The sequence below is a fragment of the Epinephelus moara genome, chromosome 4 (genome assembly GCF_006386435.1).
Source record: "Epinephelus moara isolate mb chromosome 4, YSFRI_EMoa_1.0, whole genome shotgun sequence".
Taxonomy (NCBI): Eukaryota; Metazoa; Chordata; class Actinopteri; order Perciformes; family Serranidae; genus Epinephelus; species Epinephelus moara.
The window spans coordinates 16,951,703-16,973,810 of NC_065509.1; the positions used below are offsets into that span (position 1 = coordinate 16,951,703).

Sequence of the window (22,108 nt, forward strand, 5' to 3'; positions counted from 1 at the left end):
AACCAGATAAAATTCTTAAATCTGAGTGTAATGTTGCATTGTCAGTGTGAGCTATGCTGGTGTGGTGCTTGCTAAACAAATTAGCCTCACTATAGTGTGAGGTGACATCACCATTTTCAAGAGGACACCGGGGAACTTGCACTGTTGATCATCTAAACATATTGTATTGAACATCCAAATGCCTTGGACCTTGTGACAGGCTTTTCCCCCAGTGTATGCTTGCACATCACCATCTGAATAATATATACAAACTCTTATAATACCCAAACTATCAGCCTCACCCAGTGAAATATGTGTCATCTTTGTTCAAGACTCCTTATATAAATGTACAACTTTAAAACTGCAAAGTGTGGTATGAAGTGATACAATGAGCCCTGAGGAAATGTATGGATTTAAATGTTTCTATGACTCCATCTCAAATAAAAGCTATGCAGCAGAGGAATTTTCTAAGTATATATTAAACAACAGCCACAATGATCAGAGGACTTTCCCCCACCCACGACGAGTAAAGCTGAATCACAAGCCTACAGTCACTGCAAGTCAGACCATACGGCTACCATCACACCACTTTAACATCTCCAAATCACATGGCTTGCAAGCTTAGGATACACAATGCAGGGCAGAGTGATTCGATGGCACAACCGTGATGTGAACTGTTGAGTCGATAGCTCTGAGAGTTACGCAGTAGTGTTGATTACGCACGTTGCCGTTCAGTTTAATTTACTATTTTACATGAGCCGTTGTCGCAATGAAAAATAGAAACAAAGCACATTTCACAGTAGTATATATTTTTTGTTTCCTTTTTGTCACTGTTTGTTAAATACATACATAGAACAAGACAAATGGCTTCTACAATGAGGAAAAATCTTGCTGGTGCAGTCAGTCCAAAAAAACAAACAAACAAAAAAAGCTGTTCCCCCCATTGATGAGTTAATTGTTTTACTGATCAAATGGATACATCAGCCAACAGTGACTTTCAAGCTACGTGAGGCCTTTATTACATTATGGAGGAGCAATGGGTCACAATCAAGAGTTCGATTCGAGGGAGACCTCCACAGTTCCCTTCACCAGCAAATAAGAAACCTTCAGCACAGTTTGTTTTTCCGTGGTTTTTGTCATGTATAATAGAAGTTTATTATTACCATTCTGAAACCAGACACTGCCTATCTATACCATTTACCCACACTCACCCATCCATTATCATTCAACTGCTTCTGTCACAAAAAAAGGAGAAAAAAATGAAGCAGTCGTCCAACTCAAACAGTCGATAAAGCCGAGAAAACAAACACTATAAAGTATTACATACTTTAAAAAGATAAGCCTATAACTCTGCAGGCATTTGCAAATGAGTTTCAATGAATGAACCTTTTTCAGAGGTGCTTCTTCGTGAGGATGCTCTCATTACTGACAGACTCCTCACTCTACTACAGGTCGTAGTCTGACCATTCCCGCTGGACTCTGTATACTACGCAAAGTTGGAAGGTCCAAGGTGGGTTACGGGATGGCCAAGGCTGTCCAGAGGAGCACTGGGATAAAACCTTAATGCTTACAATAACAGGCCGAGAGGCCAGGGACAGAGGAAAAAGGGCCAGAGCAAATGGTCCTGGAAATGCAAAGAGCTCCAGGGAACTTCATCCTTACTCGTGAATAAAGTGTGCCGTATCAAAAGTAGATCTGCTTGGCGTGTGACGGATTCTGCTCCATGGGGCAGTACGGACATTTCAACCTGAGGATGAGACAGGGGAGGGTGAGGAGAGCAGGAACAGGATGTTACAGTTTTAACAGACCATATTGATTGTTTTGGCTGATTAACTACAAATCTTATACACTTTACAGAGCTGGCCATTTTCCAAAATAAACAGTTTTTGGATTGATTTCTTAATTTACAGAAAGACACTTATTTTAATTAATTTCACCACATTACTGCAGCCTTAAAACAAGCTTGCTTTTTATGAGAAGTGGCCCAGCTGAACATTACGTTTTTAAATGCAAGAAAACATCAGTGAAGATTTCACAAGTCCATGTTTACTATTTGCCTTCTCACTATGATTCTCAGACATAATGATAAATACAGCTCTCACTCATGAGTTCTGGCGCACAGCAGAAAATTCAGGTGTCAAACTAGGCAGCACTGCAGCTAAACAGTACACTAAAATATGTTTCTGAAAACATCTGAGGTGAGAAATATGTAACAAAATCTGAATCATATTCGATCACCATTGCCTAGTCTGACAGTTTGACCACAGTTCACAGAGCAACTGACATGACTAACAGCTGCATTAGAAACTCCTCGGCTCTGACTAATTGTTTTTTGGTGCAACACAGTAGATTCTTGCGAATGCAGAGAAAGTAGGAGGTAGGGGTGGGACATGACTATTCATCTTGCATACTTCTTTCAGAATATTATGACAGTTTTGGTTATTTTAGTTATTAGTTATCAACTACAGCTTTAGATATGCTGATACAGTACTCCTGCTCATTGGGCGTGGTTATGTAATTAGAGAAACAAATTCTTAGGTCAGAGTGGCTAATAACACTGCTCACTCATTGACACTGCATGCTTGTGGGCTACTGTACGTTATAGATGCAGCGATAACACTATGGCTCACTCAGGTGCACACAGTGAAACACAGTTCACTGGGGACCAGAAAAAAATTCACAGTGCTAACATATGTGCATGACAGACCGTCAATAACTTGTGGAGCAGCACTGCAAAAACACAAATTTAAAATGAGATCTTCAACGCTACCTTGCTAGAGTGACAACACAATTGCTCTTTGATAACAGCCAAAAGGAGTCGGATCCCTCTTTTCACCTGCAACCTGGACACAGACCTACATATAATGTCAGTTTCTAAAGTTTTTATATCTTAACCAAAAAGTTTTCTATCAGCTGTTGCCGTTTTCAGCATATCCTCCACAGCGAAATTACTGCAAGGAAATATTGCTGGGTTCAATGTAGACACGCAGCAGGTGTGGTCAAATGCCAGAGCGACGCCGTCGCAGCGTGCACGTGTTCCCAAGCACTCTGAGATAAACCAAGTTCAACTTTTGGAATACAGCAAGGTGCACCACGTGTCATGTGACGAGGACCATTCAATCACAGCTGACAGATATCTTTCCCCCTCTTCCGTAAATATCAGTCTGCGATAAATATGGAAAATGAAGTTAGGGCAGGTCTGCCAGAGCTTTACATTTGTTCCATGGACGATAGGCGCCTGGAGGAAGATCAGCTCTGCACTCAGGATTTTAGGTAAACAGGCTATGGTACTGTGCTTGTTGGGGATGCTTAGCAACCTCAGACACAACCTGCAACTGCGCTCTTGAAAGCTGGCACAAAAAAGGCACAAAAGTAGCGCCCAGTGCCCGACCTTGCGATTTCCAGGTGGTTAAAGATGTGGCATGTGTACGGCTCCTTAGCGGGGTTCCTTAAAATGTTGTGATCCAAGACTCCAACACAACTTTTGTAACTATTGCTACTCACACAACCTTATCCCACCATGCACATATCAATCAATCAGACTGCCAACTTACTTCCCAGCGTTAGTCAATTTGTTGAGGGCATCTCTGGAGATGACGTGGCCACAGATGAGCTTCATGGGAGGATTGCTCTCTGAGGTTTGCTGCCTGAGGATTGGGCAGGCGAACACAGAGTGGTACCAGCATTTCTTCCCAAGGTCGATTTCAATCTACAGCAACAGAAATGATGAGAATTAACTGAATGACGAGAAATGAGTGATAATATGCTGTTTGGAAATTCAAAGGGACATACAGGCAACTCATCTTTGTGCGTCCAGACTCCGCTGCACTGTCTTTGCTCTATCACCTGCTTGATGTTCATCAGCACTGGCAAGGCCATACAGCCCGATGCAAAACTGCAGACAAACAGACGTTGCAACATTGTTACAGTTTGACTTTGGTTAAACTGATTTAAGCACAGGCTTGAAGAAGACAACATGGTGATGACGATGCAATGGTACAGTTTATACTTAATCTTGAACTTCAAAAAAATAGAAATGAGTTGTTTTAACTTTAGTCTCAACGTTGGTATAAATGTAAAGGTGCTGACAGGAAATCAGAAAAGAGGTGTAGGGTGTTGTTCATACTTGTCTTACCTAACACTGAGTGGGGACTCTACAGACAGGCCCAGTAAAGCACAGGCATCCCGGGTGAAGATGTTACAGATCTCTGCCCACTGATTTGTCTCCAGCAGACTGCGGTACGGAGAGTTCTCGATGCCGTGACGCAGGTACACCAGACTGCCCATCAGAATCTGAATATCTAGAAGGACAAAAAAGTACAGGTGTGGACACACAACCAATCAAACATTACATGAGTATTGTTAAAAAAAGGCCTCAGAATTATTGAAGAAGACTTTCATTCCTTCTTGGTTGCTCTTGTACTATTCCTGAATTGTGGGGACTCTCCTTAAAAAACTCAGAGCCTACACTTCTTTCTAGTTTCAGAAAAACTGTGAAACACAACTCAAGTTAAGCACTTTGTGTATTAGTGTCGGTAATGTCACGATTAGGGCTGCAACGATTAATCGACTAATCGATGACTAATCGACTATTAAAATAATCGGTAACTATTTTAGTAATTGACTAATCGGTTTGAGTCATTTTTCATAGAAAAGTACTATAAAAGTACCCCAAAATACTCTTATTGCAGCTTCTTATGTTGAAATATTGGCAGCTTTACACACTCTCCCATGACGGTGAACTAAAACCCTTTGGTGTGAGTACGAAACAAGACATTAGATGACATAATTCTGAGGTTTGGGAGAAACAGACCGACATTTTTCAACATTTTAACACATTTTTCGATAAAATGATTAGTCGACTAATCGAAGAAATAATCGACAGATTAATCGACAATGACAATAATCGTTAGTTGCAGCCCTAGTCACGATGATGCTACTGTATACTGTCTACCTCTCTGGTGTTGGGAGGCGAAGGGCTGAAAGTGTCTGGCATACTGCAGGGCCTCCATTTGGTTGGCGATTCCCCCGCTGAGCAGGCTGATGAAGTACAAGCGGTGCAATTTGAACTCTAGACTGCTGTTCAAGTCCAAAAGGCGCTGCCGATTCGTCACAGCCCATCTGTTCAAAAAGGCACAGCCATGAATAAGTACAGTCATCTATGTCGACACTTACAGCGATCAACATCCTGGAGGGAGCTTTTCCAATCATCATTATGTGATTAAAAGTGACGTCTTTAGCATGACCAAGGAAAACCTAATCTCAATAGACATTCCTCGAGCATTTTGGGACTTTATAGAAGGAGTAACTTCTCAGTGACCAGGGAGTTTCCTCAAGTTTAAGTGTATTCCCCCATGCTATGTTGTATGGATTTTGTACTTCTTGTAGTGCATTTTAAAGTAAAGCAGCTAAAATGTCTCCCTCTCTACCAATGTGTGAAAATGGTGCAAGCCATTTTGTTCTCTTTACGGAGATGACGACTGTCTAGACACAGATAACAGGAAATCGAAAACTTACTCTAGTGCCGGCCTGAGGTCCTGCATCCTCAGAGCTTCAAGAATTCTGTTCAGCTCCAGGAAAGGCTGCTTCATACTCATATCTATAACTACACCAGACTCCTGGGGAACAAACAATGGGTAGCAAGAATTCTACATTAATAATCCTGACAGAAAAACAAGGATTACACTAGATTTGAGGCCCCATAATGTTGCCTCAATTCATTTGCATTAATATGTTTCAGAACACAATCATCTTAGAAACCACTCAGGCTGCTTTTTCATTACAAAATTAGTTTCAAGGCTTCAGGCTTACTTACCTGACAAAGATCCTCTGCTACACTGAGCATCCCTTGTCTGTACAGGTGCTCCACAATGGTCTCACTCAGGTATTTCTGTCTTTCTGGGGTGTCCCACACCGTCTCTGCCACCACAGCACTGATCTCTGCATCAAAATTCTGCAGAATAGCATTTTAGAGGTTAAGTATATGTGTACAAAATGTTAAATGCTTAAGAAAGTTGCTCCTTACTCTTACCCTGTCAATGGCTTTGCCCACTTTTGACACACTGCCATGGATGTCCTTATGTCGGGAGGCTAGCATCTGCACTGTTTCTTTGATGTTCTTACAACACTGTGCCATAGTCTGAGATAGGACTGATAAGTCTGCATCTTGTACTCCTGCAAAAGAGAGAAAGTAAGAGTCTTCACTGTGCAGGTCTACAACAATATGTGCCTTATTAATTATAATACAGCATGGATGAAACACAACTAACAAAGCACAATTGTAATTTCTGATGGAACAAAAAAAAACAGCTGAGAATAAGATTTAGTTCACTTATATAAATATATCTTCATCATCTTGTGTGCATCAGTATTTCTTACCGAAAGCAACTAGCTGTCCTCGAATCTCGCAGACGCTGCGCAGGAGCTCGTCTAGCCTCTCCTCAGACTGGTGGCCGTACATTACAAAGCGATGAAGCACTTTCTCCAGCTCCCGCTCGACACACGCACACTGTTCCATGGTTCAGACTGGAACACTCACACACACAAAAAGACACCTAGATTAAGAGAAAAAAATATAGGACAAGGACAAAATGCAGGTCAAAGTCAGTGAACATGTAATACTGCCTGATTGACACTGTTTTTCTTTTTGGCCAACACCAGTACAGATATTAGACAATATGATAACAATATAACAGATGTTTTTTTCAGTTGTATGGGCTGAAATTAACACTTGTTTTCATCAAGATTAATGTGCCAATTATTTCTCAATAAATCGTTTAATCAAAAGTAGGGCTGCCACGATTAGTCGACTAATCGACTATTAAAATAATCAGTGACTATTTCAGTAGTCGACTAATCGGTTTGAGTCATTTTTCATAGAAAAGTACTATAAAAGTACCCCAAAATACTCTTACTGCAGCTTCTTATCTTCAGATATTGGCAGGAACGGAACTGCATATATGGGGTTATTTTACTCGAAAAATTACAATTTATCTATTTTTATCTACTTTTTAAATCGCTGGAGATCAATTTCTGGTCAATCAACTAATCGTTTCAGCTCCATTGTTTTTTCACCTGATTACAAAGCATAATAAATCATTTTTTAAACAATACCCTCAAATATTTTCTAAAGAACTGTATCAAGAATGACCTATAAATGTTGAAAAATAAACTTGTCAGTGCCATATAATAGCAACACTGTTTCTAAACTACTTCAAACATATATTTGGACAATGAACATGCCAACAGTGATATGATGATAACCCAGCTGATGTATTGGCCAGGCTCCAGTAATTCATGTTTTTGTTTTATCTGTAGTTTCCAGATGTCTGTAGTTTTCTGCAGTGGGCTGAACACAAAAGAAATCCAACAAATAAGGACTGTGGGATAATTATTTAGCTGTAAGAGACCATGCCATTATTTCAATGTCACAAACCAGTTGCCAAAATGCACATCTTCCTGACAATCTTATGATTGTCTTTGAACAGTACAACCCCAGCTCTGAGGTACGATATTTTAGAGAGACCTTTAAGGGCTAGTAGACACTCGTTTGTTCTCAAGGGAGGAAAAAGGCAAACCGACCCCGTAGTGCCCTGATAAAAATAAAGTTTGGCTTAATATAACAGTGCTAACAACTAGCAGGGCCTTTAACAATGTTAAGCGCAGGCACACTGTGTACTCTGCGGCCTTGTGTTTACTAACGTTAGTCACCACTAGCGTCTCAACCATACATAAGTATTGTTTCATCATCAGGTGACGAGAGCAAGTGTTGCTCAGTGACTTTGTTTGAGCAGCTGGTCATCACTCAGAGATCATTTCTTTCGTGATAGAAAAACATCAAATCATTGATATGTATAGCTTTGCTGTAACTCACCGCTTATAAGCTGAATACAGAAAATGTCCACCTAGCAGTTACCGTAATAGAGCTAACCAACATAAACGCAAGCTACATTTCTATTTTAACATGGAAATGCCACATTACGCATTTTTAATACTCAGTGACAATAATAAATACAAAGTGCCACAAGCTACTAACCATGTATTTGATTTCGGTGCGGTTATTTAGAAAATTAAACAGCCGCACAGCTAACATAAACAAACGGTATCACAGAAGCTGGCTAGCTACAAAAGCTCGCCATTGCTAGCAGCTACTTAGCTAGTTGATGTTAGCTAGCTGCTGACTGACAAGGCCCAAATAATTTCAGGAGAGAATGACAACCCGCTGGTCTTCGTTATTTTGTATTATACCAACACTTAAAACGTCTGTCGCCTTTTGACTGAAATATAAAATGTGTTTAAATAAACGCCACTCACCTATCCTGCTAATTAGTTAGCAGACATTAGCGTTAGCCACTTGCCTGTTATGGTAGCACTTCACCAGCAGTCGTAATGCGGATGTTCCTGTGTCGCATTCTGCCATAGCAGGACATTTCACAATAAAAGTCATTTTCTCTGCGACACCAAGCACCAAAAGTTCCATGATTTTTTCATGTTATAGTTAGTAAATGTAATGTTTGAGCTAAGTTTAGTCTTGGGTAGTTTCATCTGTAGCCTAGCAACGCATCACATTTTTAATTCAGTCATATGTAAGGGGGAATCAGGTAAAGTGGGACAAATAAGATTTTACATCCAGGGCTCTTTAAATATTAGCAGCCAGTCACCAAACAAGTTATTGCATTACAAATCTGCCTTACATGAAACAATCATTTTTACTAGTCTGAGATAACCAGTATGGGCAGAGCAAAGAGTCAAAACTCCACTGGTCCCAGAACTTCCAGTGTAAGCCATACTGCATATTGATTTTCACTCTTTGGTAAGAGTCCTGCAGCTCTAACAATAAGAAATGGTTGTAGGATGTTGCATTTTATTACATGTTAGCCTTATCATTGAAATATTTTCACAATATACGCATTACCTTTATGGGACAGGGTTTCAGGTGAGAACTTATTGCATACATGTAAAATGGGGCAACAAAAATTAATCTTAAATGGGACATTTTTCTGACGTGAAACCAGCATGTTTTTAGGCTGTCAGGTGCCATAAAATCAAGAGGTGATTGTGTGCTAACTTGTCATGTTACAGACATTTGGAGTATTTTTGTCACTTGAAAAATGTTAAAGATGATGCAGCCACTATACTCCTGAATTTGCCATCATTATTACACCCACAAGCGCACACACACACACACACACACACACACACACACACACACACACACACACACACGCCCATTGTAGACAATGTGGCACCAAGGAAACAGGCAGCTATAAAGAACACAGCAGAAAAGTTGGACAAACATTTTTAATGAATAGCCACAGGTAACATGAATGATTTAATGAATTCATGACTGAACTGAAAAACGGATTTCGTCATTTAAAAAACAAACAAACATGACTGTGCCATTTTACCTGAACATGTCATCGCAGCGGGGTAAAGGTTCTCAAAGTTGTTCAAGTTCCAAAGTTTTGAAATTATTTTCCTTTGCAACATTTTTTTCTCTATAGAAACATAGCAGAGGTCCATAACAACATATAAAAGTAACACAAACAAAAGTAACAAACGCATTCAGAGTTTTAGATGGTTTTCTTGGTAATCTACCTTAAAGTGTCCCAGATTACTTGACTTAATCTATTCAAAGTCTTAAACTGCAAAATAATCAGTAAGTATAACAGTCAGATCTATGTCGTGGAGTCAAAAATAAAATATTTTCTTCTGAAATGTAGTGGAGTAAAAATAGAAAGTAGCACAAGTAAGGTGGAGTACAAGTAGGCCTACCTTAAAACTCACTGTCACTGAACACTGGAAAAGTAAAGGGCCTGTGTGTAGGATTAGTATCCAGATCCCTTACTTAGTTAAAAGTACCAATAGCACACTGTAAAATACTCCATCACAAGTAAAAGGCCTGCAATGAAAATAAAAGTATTTTACAAAATTATCAAAAGTATTCAGTGCACTATTATTAATTTCAGGCACAGAAAGGCAGCAAATGTTCATATTTAAGAACAATTTGAGAATTGTGTTATGAATTAGAAATTCTCAAGAAGGGTACAGACTCCTCCAATTTGCTCTCAAGAAGATTAGTCAACTAAATATTTAGTTACATTCCACCACTTGTATTAGAAACATGGCTAGTGTTGAGCTTGGCCCAAAGGAGTAACTAGGTCAGTCCAAAAAAGATAGATTTGAAATGTGATCTTATGTTTGATATGATCTTACTGTTTGTCATAAATACTAGCACTTAAATAACTCATCATGTGACTGGACCCTTGTTTAGCCTCATATCCCACAGAGAGAATATAAGCTGCACTGAATTTTAAAACGTTAGTTGTATCTATTTATCTTCACACATAAGGATGTGCTGCACCAGACCACATTGACATTTGCTCAACATGTGGACGCTGAACATCAGCCTCTCTGCCAAGCCCTTTGATTTAGAAGGCTATTATACATTTGTCCGCTTATAGATGCCCACGCAGCGCATTGTTTATGCACGGCTTAATGGTGTGTTGCATTGCTGAGGGTGGGTGAGGTCTTTGGACTTGAGCAAGCTGGTGTGACTAATCTATCAGTGATGTAGACTAAAGCTCCCCATTGCTGAGGCGCTCATCATTCTTTCCCTCTGAGTCTTCCTCCAGTCGACTGTGCTGCCCTAACCGCAGAGGTTCAAATTTATCAGCGCTTCTGTGCACTTTAGTTCACACGATCTCATACCCGGCACACACAAATGCATGCATGCATATTGCCCTCTGCAACCTTTTGAAACTTTATAGTTATGAACGATCATGTTTTACACCTCCGCTCTGTTTTTCATGTAATATCAGTTTTTATTTATAACACATAATGAAATAGTGTAGGCCAGTTTGATGTATGAGTTATATCATATCATCCATCCTCTCTTTAGTGCCTGTTCAGAGTTCAACAGGATGATGATTCATGTTTGTCATGCCTCTAGTGAAATATGAAATACTTTACAGGATATCTCTGAAATGGGATCTCTGGAGTCTATAAACAATAATGAGTTTATACAGAATTAATGATGTAATAAAAAGATATATAGCTGTTGTATAGCTCTGAGACTAGAGCCAACTCCACCAAGGTCATGGAGTCAGTGCCCATTTTGGCTAGTCACACTAATAATGTGTTGCACTTGCGGCAATGTACGACACCTCAGAGGGAGCCAAATTCCATATAACAGATAGTTGACTTTTCAGTGTTGTGTCAACAGATATAATATACCCTCAGTCAGAGCCTTATGCAACGTTCAGTCGGGCTGCAATCGAAGATTTTCCATTGGCTTGCCCTGAATGACTTAATGACTGAGAATGGATGGTAATCTCATGAGGTATTAGGTTAGGGACAGAGGGCTTATCCAAACTCTCTACCATCAAACATGCCCAGACAGCCACGGTGTGGCTGAAGGGTACTGCTATTGTAGCAACAATAATAAGTGCAATAAAATAACATGATCCCTTTTGATCAACGTTTGGCATGTGTTGTCATATGACAGGAAAGCTTAAATGTGAATTAGTAACAAAAACTTTTCAGTGATCCTGGAACGTAAAATATCCAGCCATGGAAAGGAAAAACGTGACTTACAAAACATGTGAGAGCACCATACCGAGTGTTGTTAGGTACCATGCAGTGCATAGGAGCTCTGCATGTGAGCTGTCAAATTTGACAGTTAACCTTCGACCTGCTGTACCCCAGATACACCTTACAGCAGCATTTACACAGACACACACTCACAAACACACACATACAAGTATACATTAACCACGCCCTCAATGTTAAGTATAACCTCATATGTGGAGGTGAAGTGGACAATGTGTGGGCTGAACTTCAGTGTCTGTATTTCCCCTTTCCTCCTCCACCACCGTTCCCAAGCAAACAGCTAAAGCTATGGCTATCTGGCCCTGATAGTACGGGTCTATATATAGTCGAGCCCTGTGACTGATCTGGCTGGAAGTGTCAGATTCCAGGCGCACTCATCCGTCCTGGCCGGATCAGCACCTGCTGCTAACTATAAACCCACCCACCCCCAGCGCCGCCCCCCTTGCCCAGCTCACAGAGGAAAGCCAATGTCCAACCAAACCCCAGCCTGGAGAAGAAAAAGGATCCAGGTTAGACTCTGTAAGCAATTTCCCTGAGGCCACCGCAGAGGGGAGGGGCAGAAATGGAGATGGGAGCATTAGAGGATGTAATGGGCCAGAGCGAGATGCCCCTCTGTGCTTTTTCTATTCAAGTCTGATACAGTGCCTTTTACATTCTGAAGTTGTCTAGCCAGTGCGGCTCTGACAGACTGGGCCGTACGGAGCTGCCCAGTCCTGAATTCAGCATATGCACAGAGGTCTGGTAAATGTGGAGTGCGCTGTGGATTTCGAGAGACAGTTCAGCGGATGAGGAGGCGATACTGTAACAGAGAGGAACTCCATGCCCCTGGGAAAGCCTCATCATTGGTCGAAGGTACAGTACCAATCATTCTGCCTCTCTCTGCTTGCACGGGGAGCAGGCACTCTTTCTCTCGTCAGCCTGACACCAAAGCAATGTGGGAAGTTTTAGAGAAATGGTATGTTTTTGGCAGAGCTCACTGAACTATTGTCACTTTCCTTAGATGAATAAATCTCAGTCTTTGTATATTTTACAATAATTTGCTTGTCATATGTAATGTTTGGATGAAATCTTGTGAGGTCTTAAGCACATGAATTAGTTTAGTCAGTTTAAAGTGAATGTTTATATATAATCTGTTCTGTTAATTTCAGATTTCCTGCTACTGCTTTTTAAGGCATAGTGACAGAGTTGTATTTCTGTTCTGAGCCCCTTTTGGAAGTTTACAATATCTCAGTGTACCGCAAGTATTCTCAGAACATTTAAGGGTTAAAGGCTGCTGTTGGCACACAAACAAAACAGAAACTTTGCACAGTTTAGCCTCTATATCAAGAAGCTGTTGCCTCTCTGTGATATTCATCAGTGTTACTTGTGATATAAATGAATGAGCTTCATACTTTCCAGGTGACCATATCTTATTTCCAGTCCAGGAGCAGAGCCCAGAGCAGACGAGAGGAGCAGACTGGACTGGCCAAAGTGAGAATTTGGAGCTTGTGGACGAGCGATGGACAGCTGGACTCTCCAGGGGGACAGCTACTCCTTCCTGCGCAGCACACCCCACCGTAACTTTTCCCTGTGCCACCGTGACGGCACCCCTAACCACGTTGAAATCTTCGACATCATCAGCGTCCCTAGTCAGCGCAGTGCCATTTCCGAGACCACCTGCCTGTGTGACATTTTTGGAGACGATTGTGAGACACCCTCCCTCTCAAGCAGCCCTGCAGTAGGGGCTTTTGTCCCTTCCCAGAGGGAGGTGGACGGAACAGCTGCTGCATCACCTCTGGTGGATGATCTGAACGACTCGGGCTCCTACCACACTGCGCCGGGCTCCAGTGAAGGAGAGGAGGGCTTCGAAGATTCAAGAGAAAGGCTTTACAGCCCTCCGTTGCAGAGCGAGTCTTCAGAGAGGAGGCAGCCAGAGGGTGAGGGACTGAGTTTAGGGCATTCAGAAGTTTCTGAGGACACTAGCCCAATTTTAGATCCAAAAAGCAAATCACCAGTACCTCAGCTTAGTACAGCTAGCCCATCATCTGAAGTCGTGAACACTGGTGAGTGGACCCCCTCTCCTGGACATAACAGCCCCTTTACCCCCAGCACAGAGGGAAGAGCATCTTCCTTGTCTTCTTCCTCAGTTGAGAAAAGATGTTCACCATTATCACCTAATCCCAGAGAGGCTCATTCAGAAACTGAAACAAGGAGAAGCACTCCCACTGTCAAAGATAGACTTAATAGCCCCTTGCATCAGTCGTTGTCTCAAAGTCCCTCCCCTGAGCCTAGGAACTGTGTCAGCTCATCCTCCTCTGAATCAGTGAACACCCAATCGTTACCTGAGTTCAGGGTCACACAAGTCTCACCTGAGCCAAGAAGCAGCTACTTTAATCAACACAGCAGTCCCTCACCTGAGCCCACATCCAAAGATTTTACAGAATCAGCTTTTGAATCTAGAGCCATCCTTTCATCTCCTTTACCTTCCTTCAGTGGTACAGAGCTGACATCCCAGTCAACAGAAACACTGGCCTCTCCTGAGCTGAGGAATAGGCCCTACTCCCCTTACACTCAAGCATCATCTCCTTTTTCTGAGTTAAGAGGGAGGGTCTCCCTGCCTGATCTCCTCAGCAGAGGCTCCACACCTGATATTGAACATCACACCCACACGCCTGAGCTGATTTCTGAACCCTCAGCTGCAGAAAGAGACACCACAACTACTCCTGACAGCCAAGATACAAGGTTATCACCTGCCAGTGCCGTGTCTACACCTGCCCCTCGATACACACCTCCCTCACCTGTTATTTCAATTGCAACATCTCCTGAGCTTGTGGAGAGTAGTATTTCACCTCAGTTAAGACATACAGCTCCCTCACCTGGCCTGCTCAGTGCTGCTTCTCCAATTACAACTGGCACAAGAACTCCCTCTCCCAGCTCCTCAGATAAAATAACACACATTTCAACACCTTCTGAGAGCAGGGCCCAAGTTTCTTCACCTGCGGTAAGTTATAGCTTATCTCCATCACCAGGAGTTACGAGCAACTGCTCTCCCATAGAGCACAGACATACTGCTCCGTCACCTGAAATCAGGATTACAGCATCCTCACCTGAGTTCGGTAGGAGAGAGTGTTCTTCTGACGTGGAGACAACATCAGAGTCTTCTCTCCCAGAGCCTCACTCTGACTCTGCCTCATCAAGAAGCCTCACTTCGTCCCCTCACATTACAGGGATTTCTTATTGTGTTGTTCAGCCTGAGGACAGGAACACTCCCCCGTTTCCTGAGCTCTCTCGTCTCTCCACCCCAGAGCCTGATAGGACACTTGTGTCCCCTGAAGCAAGGAGCCCGACCCCAAGCAGAGACAGTATACAGAGCAGTATTGCAGAGTCCACTGGCACACCAAGAGATTCAACTCACCTAAGCTCTGCCCTGCAGCCTGAAATCCCTCTGTCGCCCAAACCCAGGTACCAAACACCTTCACCTCAGCTGAAACATCACACTCCCTCACCTGAGCCAAGATATCAAACCACTTCATCGGACGAGTATCAAAGTCCCTCACTTCAGCACAGAAGTAGAGATCCATCACCTGCTGCCTCATCTCCTGAGCAGAGGTATCATCAGCATTCACCGGCAACCCTGTCCACGGAGTACAACCCTCAGTATACACAGCCTACTTCTCCTCTGAGAAATACACCTGAGGTTGAGGCAGATTCGTCTTCAGTTGATATTACAGAAACAAAAGAGAGTGTGTCACCCTCATTTGAATCAGACAGGGTAGAAAAATCAGGTGTAGCTGAAATCAAAAGCAGTTCACCAGTGGTGACAGTACAGTTACCTGCAGTACAGTTACCTGCATCTATTTCACCTTTCTTAGCTGAGGAAAAGGTAGAAAGTTCACTGAAACAACAAAGCACAGAGAGAAAAGCAACGCCAAAGGAAGCAAACTTTCAGGATAACTCAAGTTCTGCCTCCTTCCCTAAAGAAAAACAAACTATCAGCCCCTCCTTTATTCAGAAAGAGAACACTTATAACAACGCCCCCATTGCAATCAAGTCTCCCTCCCCTAATCTTCAAGTCTCTAAGGACAGGAGTCCAAATATTTCACTTGTCCACAACTCACCTGTGCAGAGACTGGAAAACCCACAGCCACAGTTCACTACGTATCCCTTAACTTCTGAAAGCAGCAGCTCATTTAAATCAGCTTGGACACCTGAGCCTGCGAGAAGACAGCTGTCAACCAAGGTTAGACGTGAAAACAGAGAGACAATCACAGAGGACATGGCTCACCATGTAAACAGAAGGCACACTCCCTCTCCACCACTCACCAGGTTTACACCTGTTCACATCATAGCCCCTGAGAAACCATACAGACCCTGGCAGAGCAGAAGCCGTAGCCCCTCTCAGGTTGAAGCATCCTCACTGAGTGGAAATTTAAAGAAAGCTGTCACAAATAGGGAAATCCCCAATGTTGCCTATGTTGACAATAATAGCCAGGCCCACTGGGTCAAGCAAGGAAGGCAATTGGAGATGGAGAGGGAAATGCATCTGGAGGAGGATAGAATAGTAGGTAGGGAGCAACGAAGGGCTAGGGAGATAGAGAGAGAGAGAAAGAGGGAGGAGCGTGTTCCTGAAAAGGGGAAGGGTTGGCAGGGGGACGCCAGTTACAGAGGGGAACAGGTTGAGCTGTCATTCAATGCCAGGAATAGAAAAGGGCCTGCGAGTCGCAGTGCAGCTCCCACAAGCAGAGAGACCCGTCAGGGACTGCCAACAGCGCATTCCTATTCAGAAGGCTTGCTTGCCACCAGGCAGCTACAGCAACAACAGAGTCTGCTAAGACTTGCTCCCCAACAAGACACCAGGGGTGGTGGTTCCAGCAGACGGCTTCATCCTCCTGCACCCCACAACAAGAACAGTGCTCCTGGACGAGCAGCCACAAACAGACCCTGCCAGAGTTCCAGCTCAAGCATGGGAAGTGAGCTTGATGAGGCAGACCATGAGGTGAAGTGGTTCACAGACTTGGCTTTCCGCAGCCTGTCAAGCCCTGAGGTAGATTACCTTGACATGTACAACTCCAGCCACCGTTCATCTACCAACATCTCTCAACCATCTACCCAGGAGAGCCCAGCTGGGGTCAGTGCAGCCTGGCCAGCCTATGCTGACTTCAGGGGTTCTGCTCAAAAGCTGGACAATGACGAACTCTCCTTCCAGCAACCATCTGCATACTACTCAGATGGCCTAGATCCATCAAGGCGCTATGAGATGGGCAGCTTTGAGTGTGTAGATGTGGCTGTGGAAAGAGAGGACTCCAGGAGGGTGAGAAGAGGAGTGCCAAAGAGACAGATCCAGCTAAAAAGGAAGAGCAATGCAGAAGGGAAGCAGGATGAGAGCAGTGAAAATAGTAGTCCAGGTTTACCAGTGATGGTGGAAAGCCCCTCTCTAGAGAGTCACTCCAGAGAGACATTCATTAGACAACACAGTACACCAGCAGCAATGCAAGGATGCTACCCTTCTGAGCGCAGTCCTGAGCCCCATCAACAAAATGAAAGAAAATCAAAACTCCAGAAATCTGCCTCTCTGGATGAAACATGCACTAAAACCAAGATGGCCACTTGTCTCATCAAGAGTGTGTTGTCCAAGAAGATGCAAAGTTTTGATAAGCAACCTGATGAGCAGACAGGAGAAGAAGGGAGCCCCGCTTTTGAGGAAAACAGCCCACCAACAGAGAGTTCATGTGCACCACTTAAAGAATCCCCAAAACCTGATGCACATATTTTAAGTTCCAGCCTTCAGTCAGATTATAGTCTGTCATCTGACGGTCTCCCTGTGAGGGGAGAACCAAGCACAAAGGATGAAGCAAAACCACCAAAAAGCTTTGGAGGGAGATCCAGTAACAGGCCAAGTTCATCCAGCAGCAGCAGAAGTGTTAACTTTTCACTGACTGAAAGTGAAGACACTGATTCTCAAAGCAGGAATGCAACCTCATCAGGATCTGAAATGAGATCAGAGGTGAAAGCACCATTTGATAGTAAACAGTCAAGAAGTGGAGTACGACGAGCAGATGACAGTAAAACATGGGACGGAAGGGAGGCTGGTGACTCAGCAAATGCCACTGCCGGGAACACGGCAGCTCCTTCTGCCACTGGAGCCAGCAACACGCAGGCCAGGGTGACAAACAGAGACCAGGAATGTGAAAACACAGAGGACCATAAACAACTGCAACAGGGTGCCAAGGGCGCCTACATGTCACAGACACAGGAGATCACACTCAAAGCCGTGGAGAAAAAGAAAGCCTCCCTAAATGTTTGTCTCACACCTGAGGCAGAAAACAAACCTGAGGCTTCTTCACCAGAAGTACTGGAGGAAAGACTAGAGACCAGTGTCGATGAGAAAACAGAGGAAGACGAAGAAAATGGAAATAATAAAGTGAAGGTCCCCATTCACAAAGTCAGAGATGTGAGGCGGCTTGTGAAAAATACGTATAATCTGTCCTTCAAGGCAACTAGTGCTGTGACGCCATCAAGTGTGGATGAAGAAAGGATGGAAACATTTAATGAGGAAAGGAGGGAAGAAATAAAAGAGGAGAGGAGGGAAGACGTCATAGCAGAGGAGGAGAGGGAGGTAAGGCAAGAGATAAGGAGGGAGGAGAGGAGGGAGGACAGGGAGGAGGAGTTCAAGGAGGAGAGGGAAGAGGTACAGAAAGAGGGGATAAAAGCCTCAAAGCTGCTAACCTCATCTCCACGTCTTCAGAGCAAAGGAAGTCCTCTGTCTCGTCCACAGCCAATGCAAATAGAATACAAGGCTGTTTGCTGGAAAGAAGACAAAAATAAAACGTCATGCAGCAAAAAAGATTCAGAAAACCCAGGTGAAAAACCCCAGGCTTCACCAAATCTTGTCACAGAGGTAAGCAGATCCCCCTCAAATGCAAATACATTGCATTACACAACAGGAGACACAACAATTGCAAAGCCGTGTCACCGTGATCTAAATGTGGCAGCAGAAACACAAGAGACTGTGACAGAAATGCATAAAGTGCCAGACAATGAAGACAAACCTGTGGTTGTTAGAACAGACCGAAAACCTCCCATGCTTGGCAGCCTCCCCAAACTGCCCAGTAAGGAAAGAGAGGTGTCCACTGCTGTCGTTTTAATAAGGGATAAATCCAGCAAGACCAAGACATCTGCATCGCCAGCCCAGGAAGAGATTCCCATCCCAGTCCAAGCCCCAGCTGCTTCACCTTCACCTGGGCCTACTACCCCTGGTGGCCACTCAGTTTCCATGTTACTAAAGGAAAAAGGCTACCAAGCTGACATTGGAGCAGTGGTGGGTGACAACCACAGCGCAGCTGGTAGTAAAGGGGTTCCACATAAACACGTGAACTGCCTGGAGATCCCCCTTCAGACCACCAATCCTTTAGATGGAGGTCGCATCGAGTCTCACAGAGAGAGGACCTTCTCCTCTTCATCCACTACGTCTGGCCCCTCAGCAATGTCTGACAACACAGACACCCTGATAAAGACAAGAGAAGACGAGGGAGTTGGCAGTAAGCCTACAGTAAAAGACACAGCAAAGCAAAAAAGTGCTTCTCCGCTACGAAATACGCAGGAGCCAACACCACCTCCCACCAAACACAGGGAAATTGGAGATTTTGAAGCAGTGAAAAGACTAGATCCAACTTTCCCCCCAAGGTCCCCTGCAATAAGGAGATTCAGACCACAGCCAATTGAGGTTAAGTCACTGTCTAAAGAAACACAGAAACAAGAGACGCCCGCAAACACTACAGGAAACAACAGACCTCAAACCATTGAAGTTAAATCTATAGCTAAAAATTCTCAAAAGCCAGTGGTGCCTCCAAAACCAAGCTGCAAATTTAAACCCTCAGATTTAGGAGCAACGCCAAATGAAGTGCAAAGACCATCAGCAACAACAACAACAACAACTGTGAAACCACAAGGTGAGGAGAGGTCTCAAACAATTGTAGTGTCCTCACCGACAATCTATAGAAAAATCTCCAATGAGTCCACATCAACGTCAAACTATACAAGAAAACTAGCTGTGTCTGCTGTATCCAGCCTCAAACCTCCACCTTGCAAAGCACCAGCAACCACCATCTCCAATGTCTCAAACCAGTCAACAGCACCATCAGAGACAGAGGCATCTAATGACAGAGGTCAGCAACAAAAGCCAGGGGCCTCGCCTCAGAGCTCTAGATATACACAAAGACCCACAACCTTGGCTACAGCTCCAATATCAGCCACTGAGCCTGGTTTAACCTCTGCTCCAGGTCCAGTGTCTGACCCGAAAGCAAACCCCGTTCTTGGACCTGACTCAGCTGAAGCCAGCCAGCCAAGCCAGCCAGCTGTTATGGATCCAGACCCCCAATCACAGTATCCCAGGATGGCATACCCTCATGAACAAGCTATGCTGGTAGCTTCAAACAACACAAAACAACCTGCAGCTGTTTCCACAACACAAGTGCCGGGATACACACACCAGCCATGCCGCAGAACACTCTCTAACGAACGCTCCCAACGAACAGATGACCTACGTTTCTTTGCCTCAGATGACCCTCCAAGCTATGATGAAAGAGAGAGCTTCAGTCCCCTCATGCTCCCAGATCTGACACCCAGGAGGTCAAATCGCTATCAACCCTCCTCCCGCCCTCCTCCCTGCTCCTGCACAGCTGGCTGCCCTTCCCACCCTGGTCTCACTCCTCCTCACCATCACCGCAGCCCCCATAACCTAACCCCTCCTGCCCCTCCGCACTCTCCAGGCCAGGCACTACCTTACCCAGCTGTTCAGCCCCCTCTCCGTCCCCACCAGTGCCGACCTGACCCTCAGCCAATGAGCTACCAGCCTGGCTCTCCCAAAGCAAGTCCTCTTGGTCCAAGCCAGCCACCAGCCATGTATCAGCCTCTCCACCAGCCTCCTCCCTGCCCTCCCCACCCGTCACTCATGCAGGCCTGCCCTGCTGACCGCCCATTGCAGCCACCCCAGCATATTGACCCTCGACGACCCCCTGTCCACAGATCCCCCCAACAACAGCCGCCAAGCATGACTGGGGCTCCTTACAGTGATCCTGGCCATAGCCACTCTCCTGGCCTTCCTCCTATGGATCCCCAGTACTTATGTGGCCCTCAAAGCCTGGGGCCTTCCTATGGCTCTGAATATGGGGGTGACAGCTCCAGTTTGTACTCAGAGAGCAGCTATGCACAGACACCTCGCAGAGTGCTCCTGGATCCTGAGACAGGGAAGTATTTTTACATTGAGGTGCCTGTTCAGCCACTGAGGAAAATGTTGTTTGACCCAGAGACGGGCCAGTATGTGGAAGTGCTCATCCCACAGCAAGCAATGTCACATTCAGGCCTGTATCCTCCTTCAGCAGCCCCCTACACACCTATCCACAATCCAAACATGTACGCTCCTGCTCCGCAGTACATGCCCTATGCAGCTCCTCCTCCCCAAGCCCACCCCCAGGCTCAGCCTCAGCCCCCCCGATATCCTGAGGCCTCCGCTGCAGCAACAATGCACCCAGGTGGGCCTGGGGTCAGCTACAGGAATCCCTCAGGTCAGGGGTCCAAGCCAGAGCCTCCAAACCATCCACCACTGGACCAGAGCTACCTGGAGAGTATGTATTATGTCCCTACAGGGATGAATGCGAGCCCCAATCCCACCCCACCAGACTATTACCACAAACATCCCCCCAACCTTCCCCCAACAGGGGGGAAAAGGTCCTGAAATAGAGGACAGAGGCCGCCTTCCTGGAGCCTGTTGGGTTTTAAATACACAGTGTATAAAGGGGGTGTCTAATGTTAGCCTGTAATGTTATTCGAGTTTTCACATTGCAACTGAAGACAGCAATTCTTTGGTTGTTGTTTATTTGCTGCTGCTGCTGCTGCTGCTTGTTCTGTGCTGGGCTGCCTTAATAGCACAAGATATATGATTCTTGAGTTAATAGTTTTGAAAACACAAGAGAGTAAGCCTTTTTTTATGAGGTGTTCTTAAGATAATTACATAAATCTAAAATGATCTATTACAATTTTTGTCACTTTTGATACAGGGTAAGAACATCATACTGTTAGTTCACCACTAATGCACAGGTGTTACAAATCAATAGGTTTACTGAGTTTCTGATGTGTGTACTTTGACAACAAATATCTCCCAAAAAACTTGAAAATACTGTTTTCAAAGAACCTCATATTTATTTTATTATTGTGTTTCTCTAATATTGGATGAGTGAGTTTGTGCACATTATGTCTGCAACAACAATGCCAATAAAAATGTCATATATGAACTGCTCTGCTCTCTCGTGCCTTCATCTGTTTTACTAAGGATTCACTTTAGAGTTCACTATCGCTGCATTTATTTATGACCCAGATCATTTAGGCAAGGTGTTAAACACTGAAACTTTACAGTCATGTAGCTTTTGTGCTAAGATAGTCTTGCAAGACCTTCATTTGAAATGTGATTATACTTTGTAACTTCATTAGAGATTGTATTATTTTCAGAAAAAAATGCAATCTGCAGTTAGAGATGTGGGTAAAA

The 22,108-nt window shown here is 44.1% G+C and overlaps 2 protein-coding genes across 5 annotated transcripts; one reads left to right on the forward strand and one right to left on the reverse strand.

Moving 5' to 3' along the window:
- Nucleotides 1-924: 924 nt before the first annotated feature.
- On the reverse strand, nucleotides 925-8,393 carry rmnd5b (required for meiotic nuclear division 5 homolog B). Of its 2 annotated transcripts, none has more exons than XM_050043241.1 (10): nucleotides 8,293-8,393; nucleotides 6,358-6,533; nucleotides 6,011-6,153; nucleotides 5,795-5,932; nucleotides 5,497-5,597; nucleotides 4,934-5,100; nucleotides 4,115-4,280; nucleotides 3,772-3,874; nucleotides 3,534-3,688; nucleotides 925-1,726 (listed from the first exon to the last, which is right to left on the reverse strand). In XM_050043241.1, the coding sequence occupies exons 2-10, from the start codon at nucleotides 6,494-6,496 to the stop codon at nucleotides 1,663-1,665; spliced, it is 1,176 nt and encodes a 391-aa protein (XP_049899198.1). In that variant the 5' UTR covers nucleotides 6,497-6,533; nucleotides 8,293-8,393; the 3' UTR covers nucleotides 925-1,662. The 2 variants fall into 2 exon arrangements, with proteins under 2 accessions (XP_049899198.1, XP_049899199.1); XM_050043242.1 differs by having other exon boundaries at nucleotides 8,337-8,392.
- Nucleotides 8,394-12,090: 3,697 nt separating this feature from the next.
- Nucleotides 12,091-21,842, forward strand: si:ch73-43g23.1 (serine/arginine repetitive matrix protein 2). 3 transcript variants are annotated; one of them, XM_050043062.1, is made up of 2 exons: nucleotides 12,091-12,544; nucleotides 12,988-21,842. In XM_050043062.1, the coding sequence occupies exon 2, from the start codon at nucleotides 13,088-13,090 to the stop codon at nucleotides 21,299-21,301; it is 8,214 nt and encodes a 2,737-aa protein (XP_049899019.1). In that variant the 5' UTR covers nucleotides 12,091-12,544; nucleotides 12,988-13,087; the 3' UTR covers nucleotides 21,302-21,842. The 3 variants fall into 3 exon arrangements, with proteins under 3 accessions (XP_049899019.1, XP_049899018.1, XP_049899017.1); XM_050043061.1 differs by having other exon boundaries at nucleotides 12,091-12,441; XM_050043060.1 differs by having other exon boundaries at nucleotides 12,091-12,441; nucleotides 13,009-21,842.
- The last annotated feature ends 266 nt before the right edge of the window (nucleotides 21,843-22,108 follow it).